Genomic DNA, 14,376 nt, shown 5'->3' on the forward strand with positions numbered 1-14,376 from the left:
GTCTCAGGCAATAAAATCCTGAATAAATGTGTATATATATATATATATATATATATATATATATATATATATATATATCCAAATGTTTAACTACTGCTACAAATGTTGCAGGTGTATGGGTTACTGCTATTCCCAGACACCACAACTAGTCAAGATTTTTACTAGCTGTTCTGGGTAGTTGTTCCACTTATGTATGCCATGCGGAGTTGGGGCTACCCTCTATATTATACTTTTTTTTTAATATAATACTTTATTTGTAGTTTTCCAACAATGGAACAAATAAACTTGAGCAGTCATTTACAGAATCCTTCGAGACAGTTCTTATCGACACATTCTTTAGTTCACACATGAGTCCCCGGCGCCCATTACAGGTAATTGTACTTTTACATTTCCCGTGGCATAGCATCATGTGACATAATATAAAAACGTCAGGGCTAACATAGGCACCTCACACACTATTTTCCCCATCAGACACACTCGACTGCTCACCGCCGATTCCCCTGCCGACAACAGTTCTCTGCTCAATTCTCTATGGACTCATCTAGCTTTTCGTCCCTTCGACATGCCTTGAAATGCAACTCTTCAGCCAAGGACCACTTAGCTACATCCCTTAGCCAGTTCGCAAAAGAGGGAGATCTCTCACCCATCCAACAGATGGCTACCCTACGTTTAGCCAACACCAGTGCCAATTGTACCAGCTTATTTGCCATTTTTCTTTTTTTGTGTTGCGGCACTTACCCCAGGAGGCAGTGCCTAGGCGTTGCATCCAGTGCAATTCCCACCCATCTGTGGATGCGCACTACTATATCAATCCAGTACTGGCGAACTTCTGGGCAATCCCACGCCAGATGCATGAAACCCACATGTACGCCATGACATCTAGGGCACTCATGCGATCGCGAGGCATCTATGCGATGGAGCCTTGCCGGAGTCATGTATACCGGTGCAAGAAATTATAGTGCAGCAACTTCAACCGAGCGTTGCAGGACACCTTACGCGTTAGCGCACATTCCCTGCCCACTCCTTTTCCTGTATCAGCTCCTGCAAATCTGTATTGCACGCATCCCACGCCTTAAGGGCCAAGGAGCCAGAGTCCGCCCTCATAGCCTTGTACAACAAGGACACCAACCTGCGCCCACCTCAACCATTTAGTATTATATCTAGGGTTTCTGTAGTCCGGGGCATGGCCGGGTACACTGGCCATGTCATCTTGGCCACTTCCATCAGACCAGTATATTGTAAGAATTGCCCCAGACCCAAGCCAAATCCCTCACACGCCTGCTCAAACGTGAGATAGGTGTCATTAATATACATGTCTGAAAAACACCATACAGCCACCCTCTCGCCATGCCTAAAAAGACATGTTGTCCACCATCCTACGCACCGGAACTAACTGCCAGATGGACAGTTCCGGGTGAAAAGGAGCCTGCCCCAGTACTCGTTCAACGACTTACTGCCATATCCAGGCTGTTTGCTTAACCACATACGGCTGCTCTGCACTTGCCCCAGCACCCTCCATCAGGACCACGGGTAGGTCCTCCGCCAACAATCGGCCAGCAAGCAGGTGCTTTTCCCAGCAATCTCCTTCATCTAGCCACTAAACAGCATTCTGCTGATGTGCTACATAATAATATAGATCAAATCAAGGGTCCCCAAGTCCACCTGCCTCATATAGCTTTTGAAGCAAATGCAGCGCAACCCTACAACGCTTTCCTGCCCAAAGCAGAGTTACCAGGAGAGAATTCAATTGTCGAAATACCTTCACAGGAATTGGGCACAGCGCATGCTGCAAAGCATATATATCTTGGCAACATCACCATCTTTGCCACCGCTATTCTGCCCATTAATGACAGCAGTAGTGTATTCCAGAATTCCACGGAGCGCCGCAATGACTCAGCCACCCTATTGATATTCAGCTGATGCAGTATAGCATGCCCGTGAGCCAACTGTACCCTTGGTATCGGAAATGGTCCGTACCCCACCTCGGCCCCCGTCCAGGGAGTTCTCCAGCCTCTCTCTCGCATCCCCGCTAATGGATACACCAGGGATTTGCGCCTGTTAATGCTCAGCCCCGAATAGGTTGCAAACCGATCCATTAACCCCAACAACTGTGGTATGGCTTCGCCCTGAGACGTAACATAAAACAATGCATCATCGGCGTAAAGTGAAATGAGGTGTGAACTGAGCCCAATTTGTATGCCCCAACAGCTCAATTCCCGCATTGCCCAGACTGCCTTAGACTCTATAGCCAGAGCAAACCGTAGCCGTGACAAGGGACAACCCTGCTGGGTGCCCCGCCCCAGCGACCATTGTGCTGACCTAGTGTGTCCTATCCGCACACACACCACAAGTTCCGTGTATAGTATTTTGACCCATCTGCAAAAACGTGGTCCTAACCCCAGCTGGCCAAGGATTGCCAATAAATACCCCCAGTCCACTGTATTAAATGCCTTTTCGAGGTGAATGGACACCAGAGCCATCTCCTCCGGCGCCCCATGCGTCTCATGCAGTACGTGCGCCAGCCACCACGCATTCATGGACATACTATGACCCGGGATAAAATCGCACTGATCCTCGTGGACTAGGTCGGCCATTTGCGGTCCCAGGTTGTTAGCCAGTACTTCACATAGTATTTTTATATCTGAATTGATCATCGTCAGCGGTCGGTATGCCGCCGGGTCCTGTGCATCGCTGTCCGGCTTTGGGATCAAGCAGATTTCACCCTCACGCATCATAGGGGGCAATATTCTGCTGTCGAAGGACTCATTCAGAGTCTGTAACAAAGGTCTCACTAATATCGCCGATTATGCTTGATAATACTCAATGGGTAACTCATCCCCACCTGGTGCCTTGGCACTAGGTATGTGCCGCATCGCTTCCCTCAATTCCTATTCAGGAATATGCTCATCAAGTCAAGTCCAAACATCCTTAGATACCTGCCTTAATTGAAGGCCCTCCAAAATGGGGCATATAGGTCCGCACGAACCCGTGGGTCCACCTTATTGACAGACTGCAAGTGGTGCCAGAAAACCTCCAGCATGGCTACGCGGTCATAGGCCAGCTCGCCCAAGTGGGCTCTAAGACAAGTAACCTGAGGGGGCTGCTCTCTGCGTAATATCCAGGCCAATAGGCGACCTGCTGTGTCTTCTTTTGCATGTAGCCGCTGACGATATTTCGTAAGAGTGTACTTATCCAGTCTGCCCCAAGTGTCGGCAACCTGCTCATATATTCTTCGCTCATGGTCCTGGATGTCAGCTTGACCCTGTGATCCTGACTGTAGATTGGCCAAATCTTTCTCCTTATCCTGTAGTTCAGACTGCAGCTGCCTCCTAACGCCATACGTCAGACCCATTGCCGCCCCCCTGACCACCACCTTCATCGTATCCCATTTGTGGGCTCTAGTGCTAACCATGCCCAATTAAGGGTCAACTATTCCGTCAAGGGATTTGATATTGCCTTCCTTCCCTACCAGGTCCACCAAGATATCAGCGGGGAACCCGCCACCCGCGGGGGCACTGCTCTCTTGCTTTCCACTGTACTGTGCAACACACAGGTGCGTCATCAAACAAGAACCGCGCCAAATGCGTGATCTCTGCCGCCATAAATGCTGGGTGCTCGGTCGCTAAAACCCTATCAAGAGACTATGTGTATTGTGAGTGGGCGTAAAACAGGTAAACATCCTCAGTGTCGGGTGATGCTCCCTCCAAACATCCCGTAGACCCAAGTCCCCCATTAAATCTGCAGTTGCTTAGTCATACGCGGTTTAGTGCCCATTCTGGGAGGGTATCTATCCAGATCCTGGTCGATTATACAATTAAGATATCCCTACCTGATCAAAGTGACATCTAGGTCTACAGTAATCAGATCCCGCAATGCCACAAAAAAGTTTGGGTCGTTGACATTGGGGGCATATGTATTCAGTATACTAATATCTTTACCATCTAGCTTGCCCCGCAACAACACATAGCGACCCTCAACATTCGCTTAGGCATACTGCAGTGTGAACTGGACCCCAGGTGCCACCCAAACCAACAGCAGCATCCCTCCAAGCCCAACAGTGGCAACGAAAAGAAAAAAGAAAAATATTGCATCCCCAGTCCGTCCACCTTACAGTGAACAAACACAAAAAATACGGGTGTCCCACAAACATATTTTGATCCTTCAGCGACGTATTGCGATGAAACCAACTGCCTCCCGGGTCCCGATCAGACTATTAGTACCGCAATTCTGCGCCCCCTTCCCCCCCCAGCCCTGCATCAGTAAGCCACCCCACACAGGATCCCCACACCATTAGATCTGTGCTAAGCAGCATTCAACACGAGTCCAGCAGACCACAGTCAGTCACTCCCGCTGCCACCTTCAGGGAGTTCCTCCAGCAAAGTCTCAGGTACAACAGCCATTGTTGATTGCAACATTTGGTTCTGCGTATCCAGTTGGGCGGCCGCGACCCCCAGGAGGTCAGGTTCCACAGTACTCTCCACATGTGGGTCAGACAGCAGAGTCCCATTATCGCCCACCGTTATCCTTCCCTGCGATGTCTCCAAGGCAGTTTGGGGCCCCACTCGACTCTGTTGGCGCAGACGATCTCCATCCGGCTGAGTTCCCTAACAACTCTTCTGGCCCGTGCTTCTCCAGGTGGCAGACCATCGCCGCGTATCTCCAGCCATTCCCAGTCAGCCTCCGGGAGTCAAAGAATTGCGCTTTTGCCCCTGAGAACACCAATAGTATGATAGGGTACAATAGCATATATTGCAACATGAAGTCCCGCTGCTTAAACTTCACCCCGAAGAAGGATTTGCGAAGGTCCTGGACTTACTTGGTGTAATCAGGGTAAATGGACACTTTGTTGTTCTCGTATTGTAGATCTTTATGCTCCCTAGCCGCCTTCAAGATACAGTCTCTATCTCTATAGTTTAGTATTTTAGCTATGATAGCTCGAGGCTGCGCCGGGTGGGGTGGGGGGGGGGGGGGGGGGGAGACGAGAGCCCTATGCACCCTTTCAACCACGAACATCTCTGACAGTCCCTCAGGGCACAGTTCAGTACGGATCCCCAGTTCTGCTCTTTCCGGAATGCCGAGCACCCGAATGTTACTGAGTCTCGCCCTCCCCTCCACCTCCTCAGCACAACTCTCCAGGGCCCTCGTAACCATAGTCATCTGCGCCACCTGCTGCTTGAGAGTGACCACCCCACCTTTCAGGTCAGCTATATCTCTCTCAGCACTTGTGACTTTATCTGCTACCTTACGGAGGTCTGCGCGTAGTAGGTTCACGTCCACTGAGACAGTGCCTATTCTGTCCTCCAGCGCTTTTCTGGAGCCCTGTATGGCTGCCATGAGTTCTGCCCTGGTGGTCTCTGCCCCTTTGGTCGGTCTGGTCAGGCGTTTGGGGGGCGGGGTCCTGGGCGTGGTGTACTGCGTAATTGTGTTGGGGTCCGCTGTCTTCCGTGGCTTCTCCTTGCCCATCGTGCTCCCCGGCGCGTATTCCTGCCACCCTCACCACGGTGCTGAATATGCAGCAGAAGACTTTGGGCAAGGACACACTGGGCGGCTGTTGTGCCAGGCGACGCGTTACCCAGGGGCACGTACTTCACCCACAAAGTCCATAACTCAGCCACAGTGCCTGCCACTTCCGGCGTTTCAGGCGAGTGTCAACTCCAAGCTACCCAGGCGAGTCTGCTCAGTCAGCAAGTAAGTTTAGCAGGGCCACCGGTGTGTGCATATCCAGGCGACATCCACCAAACAATCAGTATGGGCCACTCCCCAGCATGCCCCACTCCCCAGTATGCCCAGCACCTCCACACAGTTCACAATCACCGGCAGCTCTGCACTCTCAGCAAGGGCACCCCAGCAGTTTCAACAGGCCAGCTCACGTGCCCATACCCTTTAAAGTTACCCCCAGTTCCAATTACTAAGAGCCAGGAGGGCGAGGGGCGGGCACTGCCAATGGACTCTCCACCCCCGCGCGACCCGCACTGCAAAGCACAACCAGGCCCAGCGTGGACAGCTCTGCCTGCCAGGCCACGGTCGCTCGAACCGCACCCGCCCCAGGCCACTCAACTGCACCAAGCCACTCACCCGCACGATCCACTCCTGGGCACCGCCGAGAAAAGGAGCACGTCCCGGGCACTCCAGCCGCTGCATGTCGGATCCCCACAGGGCCGCTTCGCCAACAGGAGAGACAGAGGGCAGCGCTCTCCCTGTCCCATCTCGCTGCTTCGCCGTCGTCCAAGTCAGGCAGTCAACCGCCCCCGCAACCAGCACACATTTGGCAGAGGGGAGTTCTTCTTGTACTCGCCCCCTTTGTCTTCAAGGCCAGGCCCCCTACGCCCGGGCACCGGCCACAGCAAAGCGTCCAGCACAGGCCCGATCTGCCCTGCACTCGCCCTCCTTGCAGCGCGATCACCATCCGCAGCCTGCCCAGTTTCTAGCACCCAGACCCAGCGGGGGTCAGACGTCGTTTCCCGCTCCGCTAGTCCGCTTTTCAGCGGGGCCTCCAGGTGAAATTCAGAATTTGTAGGCGGACGAACGGGGAGCTGAGAAGGCTCACGTCCTGTCGGCCATACTGCTTGGCGACGCCCCCCTCTATATTATACTTAATTAAAATTCAGCTAATCCTCCTGTGGCACAACATCTGGGTCTTGGAGAAAACCACCCTTAATAGGGATAATATAAGGGATTGTATTAAACTACAACAGGCGCTTAACATACCTTGGTTGAAATATATCAAAGACTTAATGAGCGACATATGCCTCCCAGAATATTATGAAGAACTGGAATCCCTGGTACTTGTGACCAGAAAAGATCTTAAAATACTAAAATCAAATAGACTCCACGGAAATTATGGGGTCGACTGTACATAGTAACCAAATGGTATTGACCACCTATGATATACATCCCTATTTACAAATCACAGAGGGCCCGTGTGACAGATTCGTTTTTACTCTGTTTGGGCTTGGTACTTTCCATCGCCTAACAAGTTTTCCTGTAATTAACGACTGCTCAAGCTCGCTCTTTAAATGCCCATGTGACGGAATGTCACAGCACACAACAATTCATGTGGTGCTTTTCTGTAAATTATACGAAGTTCAGAGAAAGTTTTGGATCCTAGCAGTCTTAAAGCTGGTTGGTCTTAAACAATGCCGCCCAACTTTTTTATTCCTCCAGCTTTTAGATAATGAGTACATCAGGCGGGCTGTGGCAATCTTCTTAAAGACCGTAACTAGATGTAGAAATAGCTTGGGGAGAAGAACGAACCCGTTGCCACCCCGCGTAGCTGTTGGAAAATTTCATTCTGGAATTGGAAGAAGTTGGTTCGCAGACAAATGTCTATCATTTCTAAAAGCATTTTGTTATGTTCCCTTAAAGTAGCATCACGATTGTCAAGAAAATATTCAGTCGCCTTAATACCCTGCCAGTGATGGATACTGGTATAGAGTGATTCTATGTCCATGACAACAAATAAATAATTAGAACACCAGTTAACATTTTTCACTTTGATAAGGAAGTCTGTAGTGTCCTTATATGATGGTAGACTTGTCATATGCGGGTGGAGAAACAAATCAACATATTTGGACAACTTTTCATTCATGCTCCCTTGGGCTGATATTATTGGGTGGTCAGGGACAAAGTAACCAGTTTGTGCACTTTTGGCAGAAGGTAAAGAATCTGAGTGATAGGGTGTTCAACACTCAACATTTTAGCCTCCTCTTTAATTAGCAGTCCATTCCTCTGCCAATTGTGGATCTTTTTGCGAGTTGTTTCTTCGCACTTTCCCATAATTAACTTGGTGGTTTTGATATAACATGTAGGGTCTGATAGATGTTTTTCAGCCTCATTTAAATAGTCCTCCTTTGACCATAAAACAGTATTACGGCCCCACCGCGATGGGATGCCTGGTCTTCACCTTGGGGAATCCCAGTAGGGGTAATCTCGCAGGGAAAGGCCAGGACGGGTTCCCAAAGCAAGCGCCTTGAGACCTTACGGTGAAAAGGCGCTATATAAGAACGTATGATTTAAGATTTATTTATATTTACCACCTTTATCCGCGTTTTTGATAATTACATTGTGGTTACTCTAAAGTTTTCTAATCAAAAGATGATATTGACTATTGTTGTAGTTGGCCTGTTTTGATTTGCCCAATGTTTTTTTGTTGAGTTCTTTCAATTCAGCGATGATTCTGTCACTGAAGACATCTACAGTGTCTTTAGGCATGAGTGGTAAAAAAGTGGATTTCGGGCAAAAAGGACTGGGTGCAGATTTTTTAACGTTGATAACTTGACTGACAGTGGGAGCACTCTGTGTGTCATCTTCAAAGGCAAGATCATAAAGAGATTGCAAATCCGGAATGTCCCTAACTTGCATAGGGTATGTGGGACTGTCAACAGATATATGCGCTCCGGGATCCCGCACATGGGCGGGGATTATTCATAGATTATGACTTTGATGAGTATACCCCTGGATGAGAACTAGGATTACAGGTAAGTAGCTAATCCTTATTGGATACAGTGTTGGTGACCACAAGTGCAGCGAGATATTTATTTATTTATTTAACGATTTGTAAAGCGCCTGGTGACCCGGAGGCATCCCCGCGCTGTAAGAGCTTGAATTTGGCCAAGGGAGGGGAAGAGCTTATTTGGGGAAAAGCAGAGTTTTAAGCTGTTTGCGGAAGCGTAAGTAGCAGGGTTCCAACCGCAAACAGCGGGGGAGCGAATTCCAGCGTTAGGATGCTTTTACTGAAAAGCGACGGCCTCCAGTGCGTACCCTCCTGAACTTAGGGACATTAGCCAATCGCTCATTGTCCGAGCGCAGGGATCTCGAGGCTTTGTACGGGGTAACCATGTCCCCCAGAATGGAAGGGCCTTGTCCATTGAGAAGTTTGTGAGCGATGCACATTGCCTTAAACTCGATCCTCTCTCGCACTGGCAACCAGTGGAGAGCCTTAAGCGCTGGTCTGGTAGAGGCTCTAGAGGGAAGACTCATTAGCATCCGGGCAGCCGCATTTTGGGTTCGTTGTAGCTTGCCCAGGGTAGTTTCGGGGGCTCCTAAATAGACAGCATTTTTTCTTTTGAATATATAAAGGAAAAAGACATGAAATGTAAGTGCAAAATTTATGTTTCTAATTATTTTAAACACAATTTCTCTTAGAAATAAATGTTTCTAGTCTATCTTGCAAGGGTTGAGCGTTTCTGCGTTTATGAATTCAGTGAAACTTTATGTAAGGAGTCACCACCTTTAAGGACTGGTAAAAGTGGGACCAGGGAGCTTGACAAAATAATGAGTTGCTCAACCATAAATTCAATACTTCTTTCAAAAAAGTTGTGCATGAACTAGATTTTAGTGGTGACTGACTATTCCAATTAAAATCTAAATTATTGGCACACATGCATATCCCACAATCTCCTTAGAACAGCTCCAGGAAACCTATGGTGTCAGTGTGCTTTATAAGTTTAGCCTAACATCTAACATCAAAAAATTCACTCGATTTTTTCCAAACCCACCACCCTGTAGTATTTTAGATCTGGCTTGCCAGTGCAGCTGATTGCATGACCTGTTACCAATATTTCTCTCTCACATGATGCTGTTGGCTGTTTAGTGTATCATTCTGCCTCCTAGGAAGTGCTTTCATTGGAATATATAATGGGGTATGTTACATCTAAATAGTACTCTCAGTCCTCATACTGTTTGTCAAATTCAATTATTTACCCCCGTATGCATTCTATAGTAAAATAAATCCTTCATTTGCTAATTTTCAATGCATTGGCCAAGCCAATAGGTCTCCCTTTAGTGTGATAAACATTATCTGTGCATGTAATCAACATTTCAGAATGCCTGTTTGCATGCCTTTTCCCCTTAAAGCCAGACCTATTGGCTTTTCGAATGCATGTTTTCTACCATTTTGCTATCCTCTGAAGAGCATGACTATCTACTCGGAGAGTTAAAACCTTTTTTATCATCCATTTTTTGGCATCAAAAAAGAATCTAAGATTGCAATTGGGGAAATGTTTTATTTTTTTAAGCGGTTCTAGACACATAGTGTTACCTTCTTTCAACTCGAATCATAAATGTGTGTATGCTGTCTCATATTTGAGATTCTCCTGCTTTGATAAAAAAATTCTCTAATTTAGTTCACTGCTTAGTGGAGTTACGTAAACACTATTCTGAAAACCTGAAATGCTGATATAATAATGAATGAAATTCTGGATCTCCTCCTGAAATGGGGAAATATTCCCCTTAAAACAGGTGTTCTGTCTGGATGGTCATTTGGAGTGTTTCTAAATCTATTTATTGACATTTCTTGCAGTGTGGCTGGTATTGGGGGCCAATGAACTGGGAGGATGCTGAAATGAAACTGAAGGGAAAGCCAGATGGTTCATTCTTGGTGCGAGACAGTTCTGACCCCCGTTACATCCTCAGCCTCAGTTTCCGTTCACAAGGAATCACTCATCACACCAGAATGGAGCATTACCGAGGTAAGGCCCACCTGCCCCATTCCTAAACCATCCTTCCTGCGTTTTACTCCGCTGCTGACTGATAATGTCTCACATGTTTCTAAATATTTGTTGTTAATGTGTGTCTTGGCTGTGTTAAATCCTCTTTACTATTGAAACCTGATGTGCTGTCCCAGTAATGCTTTCCTTTTGTTAATTGTATATGTTGGTGTGGTATCTTCTTTAAGCACTTGTTCAAAATAACTCTTGATGTTGGCATTATCCAGTTTAGCCATGCTCCCTCTTCCCTTCTGTGTGTATTGACTGTCTCCAACTGCTTTTTGTTTCTTGTTCCTTGTTCGGTGTGTAGTGAATCCTGCTTCTCCAGTGCTCAGTTATTTCCTATTGTGAGCAGAAAAGACTATCCATAAGAGCAAACATGGATCTGGTCTTTCAGACGCTTTCCATTACAGTTTGAGAGTAAACTTACTAGCTTTATATTTGTTTTAATTTTGGTAACTGTAGAAAGGCACAAGTGAGAGCTTTCATGACTTCCCAAGCCCTGCAAGTTTCTTCCATCAATACGAGTCCTGAAGTCAAGCTCAGTGGAAGCCTGCTCAATCCATTAGTGTTGACCCACCTCTACTGAACTGATCCTTCGACCACTGCACTGTTAACTGATAGAAGGGAATGCAAGTTCCTGTTTTCCATCAGCCACCACCTCAGGCCTTCATCATAATATCCACGTTGCGTCAGAGAGTGGATGGAAGTAGGGATACTTACTGTGAGGACCTCTCCATCAACACGTTATGGGCCAGAGCGAATACCTAACCTTATATAAACTAATGACCTTTTTTCCTGCAATCAGTTTGAAGGTGGTGGTTATTCAGCACTAAAACATCTGTAATGTACAGCAGGGAGCAGCTTGGTTCTCACTCCACAAATATTTACTGGCCCATTAAAGCCTGTACGAGTGGGAACTTTCATGATGGCAGTTCATGAGGGCCCTCACATTGCAGGGCTGTTTATATTTCTGAACAGAGCTGGTATTTACATTCAGACTTCAAATTGAAGCTAAACCAGATAGTCCTATACTGACTTTTTAAGGCCTTGGGTTAATCAGATGCATTTGTGTCTCATCTGTGTACGAAATGCTTCCTGAAATATTGATGTTCAGATATATGTATTGTTATCCCTGAAGCCATTGTGGACGATTATATAATTGAATTTCGAGGTAGGCATTTAATGGGAATTGGGTCCGCTTACCATCTAGAAAGTTGTTCCGGGTGCTTTGATGCACATTCACCAGCTCACCCACCTTGTTGGGTCAAGGTAAACCTGCAGTTATTGATCATGTTATGGTCTCACAATGTACCTGGCTGAGAGTGTCCATAATTCTTTAATTTTGTGACCTTCTTTTCAGATCAATAATACGGTTTAAATAGTACTTAGCATAAAACCAAGGCTGGAAACGTCAAATGACTCTTGACTGATTTGAAGGTCAACTATAGTTTTGTTCGATTTTCCTGTGGCAGTGTTGAAAAGTTGTGATCAAGCATTTATGACAAGCTTCCACCTGGATACCTCTCCATACTACCATCAACGGATTTGAGTCTATTAGGAGAATTATTGACAATAGATTGAGCGCCATAGCCCCTCAATTTCCATTCTGTTCTACTGAGAATAAATGGTTCACAAGGCATATCTACTCACTTTTCTTCAGATTTGTCACCCATCCTCCCCCCACCAGATCAAGCTTCCATTCTGGCACAGGAAGATGAGTCCACACCTGCCAAAGGGCTATAGAGATGGCCCTGGAAGTGGGGAAAGGCCGAAAGGAAGGGGTTGCCCAAATAAGACAGAGGTCACATGCCAGTTTTAGACCTTCAACTTCTGAACACCTCCCTTCCACGGCCCAGGTCTTTTCCTACATGGATCTAGAACACTGAATGGTGTCTTTGGGCTTGCCAGGACATCTACTTTCATGTACCCATCTGACTGTCTCACAGGTGCTTCTTTCGGTTTCACCCTGGGGATGAAGCACCAGGACTGGAAATGAAACTGTAATACATACAGTGTGGTGGAGTGTAACTATTTCTCCCACAGAAGTCTGGTTCTATGGCTCTGGAAGTAGTTGACTTCATGGGGATCCCTCTGACTTTCAGCCATCTGGTGTGTATTCTGAACATGATGCCAGGGTGGGCGTGCTCAATCGTGGTGGCCCATGAATGAGCTGTTCACGCAGAGGTGGTACACGCAGGTTCATCTTAAGGATTCCAGGGATCCCGGGCCATACGTAATCCAGGCACCCCTGTTTGGAGCAGCTTTGGATTCATCATCCAATTTTCAGGTCTTTAATGCCAGGTCATGGACAGGTCACTGAAAGTGCACAGGCACCCATGTCCATATTCTAAATGTGTTTTTTCCTTCTAATATTCAAGGACAGTGACATATGTTTTCAATATTTTAATACAGCAGCAGCTCACTATTTTTTTTGTTTCAATCTGTTTGACATTCTTCTAAAGTTACAGTATAATGACATAGCAAGGGACCGGTAGCATGTTAAACAGTGAAAGACTTAATGCCATATAATTCAAGCAAAATATTGTTGCAGTCATGTCCTGGCAAGAATAGGGTTGAGTTAAATTAGTGAGCAAACACCGGTAAACCTCTATGATAGGAAAAACTTTAGAGCATATTACCTCCGAATTCGGACATTTGTCCAAAATGTACATATTTCTGTAATAAATAAGACATCCACATGGCAACTCCTGCAATAAAAATTAGAAAAGGCCGTAGGCAAGGTGAGTCATAACTGACGTTAGGAACAGATTAATACATGTTGATAAAAATGTAGCAAGAAGAACCTAAACAAAACAACTTAGACCAGACGACGGCACAAGCTGCCGCCATTCCACCCATCTTTCATCACAAGAGATGCTATGTGAAATACCAGCCGCAATGACTTCAAAGTGCGTGTGTGAGAAGTGCCATGGTGAACAAAGGGCATGTGTGAGAAGTGCCATGGTGAACAAGACTAGCAACAGCAGCCCACAGCTTCCGTCTACATGTCTGGGGCCCTTGCTGCTGTTTCAGCACTACCTCTGTCTCGCATGAATGAGTGGACTGCAAATCAAATAAAATAGTATCCCAGTAATTAGCAGTGGGGTACTTCCTCAGCCCAAGTGTGTCCTCCCTATGCAAGGCTACACTTTCTGCTTGTGCCCAATTGAGCACCGATTGCTCCCACGGTGCAACCCTATGCTTCTTGCTCCTACGATACAATCCTAGGAGGCATATTTCCCACTTATGTAGATCTGGGCTTTCAATGCATGCGCATAAGCTTGATGTAATGCAGATCCAATATGTATGTAAATGGTGGCAAGACCAAAGCATACGCAGCAAGTCAACGACTACGTGAGCGCCACGCGGGCAAGCTGCATCCTTTCTATGATATAACCTGTTGACATTAGAAGTGTGAGAAAAGCCCTGTGTACTATATAAAACTGAATAAGCTTGAATCAGGTGTTGTATTGCACGTCTCTTCTTTGTGTAAAGGTGCGTTAAGTCTACTTCCCAACATTGCCGTAGAGCGAGGAACTGTGGGATAGTGTGAGAGCGGAGTGAATCACCGAACCACCATATGAGGGGGTCTGCCCCTACCCATCACATGTAAATATTGGATCGTGAAATGCATGGGCAGTTCTGTGGTCATGTCTCCTCATTGGTGCCAGAGCGTGGCAAGCAAGGAGTTGTGAAGCAAGATTTGACCCACGGTAGGCCATCTTCCTCCATCAACATCTCATACGTTGCCAGTGTACTATATCTATACAGGTACCCCGTCAGCTTAACAGACTATGTGAGCCCTCCAGTTCTAGGTGTACCCAGCAGTGCCAACTCTGGTGCATAGGGGGGTCATGTGGCTAGTGATGCCTAGGCATCTACAATA

General features: G+C 46.9%; 1 protein-coding gene across 2 annotated transcripts in view; it reads left to right on the plus strand.

The window, feature by feature from the left end:
- Nucleotides 1-14,376, plus strand: part of SOCS7 (suppressor of cytokine signaling 7) — a 249,832-nt gene that overhangs the window by 178,361 nt on the left and 57,095 nt on the right. For both annotated transcript variants that reach the window (XM_078645604.1, XM_078645603.1), the window contains one exon: nt 10,301-10,469. In XM_078645604.1, the coding sequence (XP_078501730.1) occupies nt 10,301-10,469 (169 nt within the window). The remainder of the gene's footprint in view (nt 1-10,300; nt 10,470-14,376) is intronic.

The sequence above is a fragment of the Lissotriton helveticus genome, chromosome 5_1 (genome assembly GCF_964261635.1).
Source record: "Lissotriton helveticus chromosome 5_1, aLisHel1.1, whole genome shotgun sequence".
In the NCBI taxonomy this organism is placed as follows: domain Eukaryota; kingdom Metazoa; phylum Chordata; class Amphibia; order Caudata; family Salamandridae; genus Lissotriton; species Lissotriton helveticus.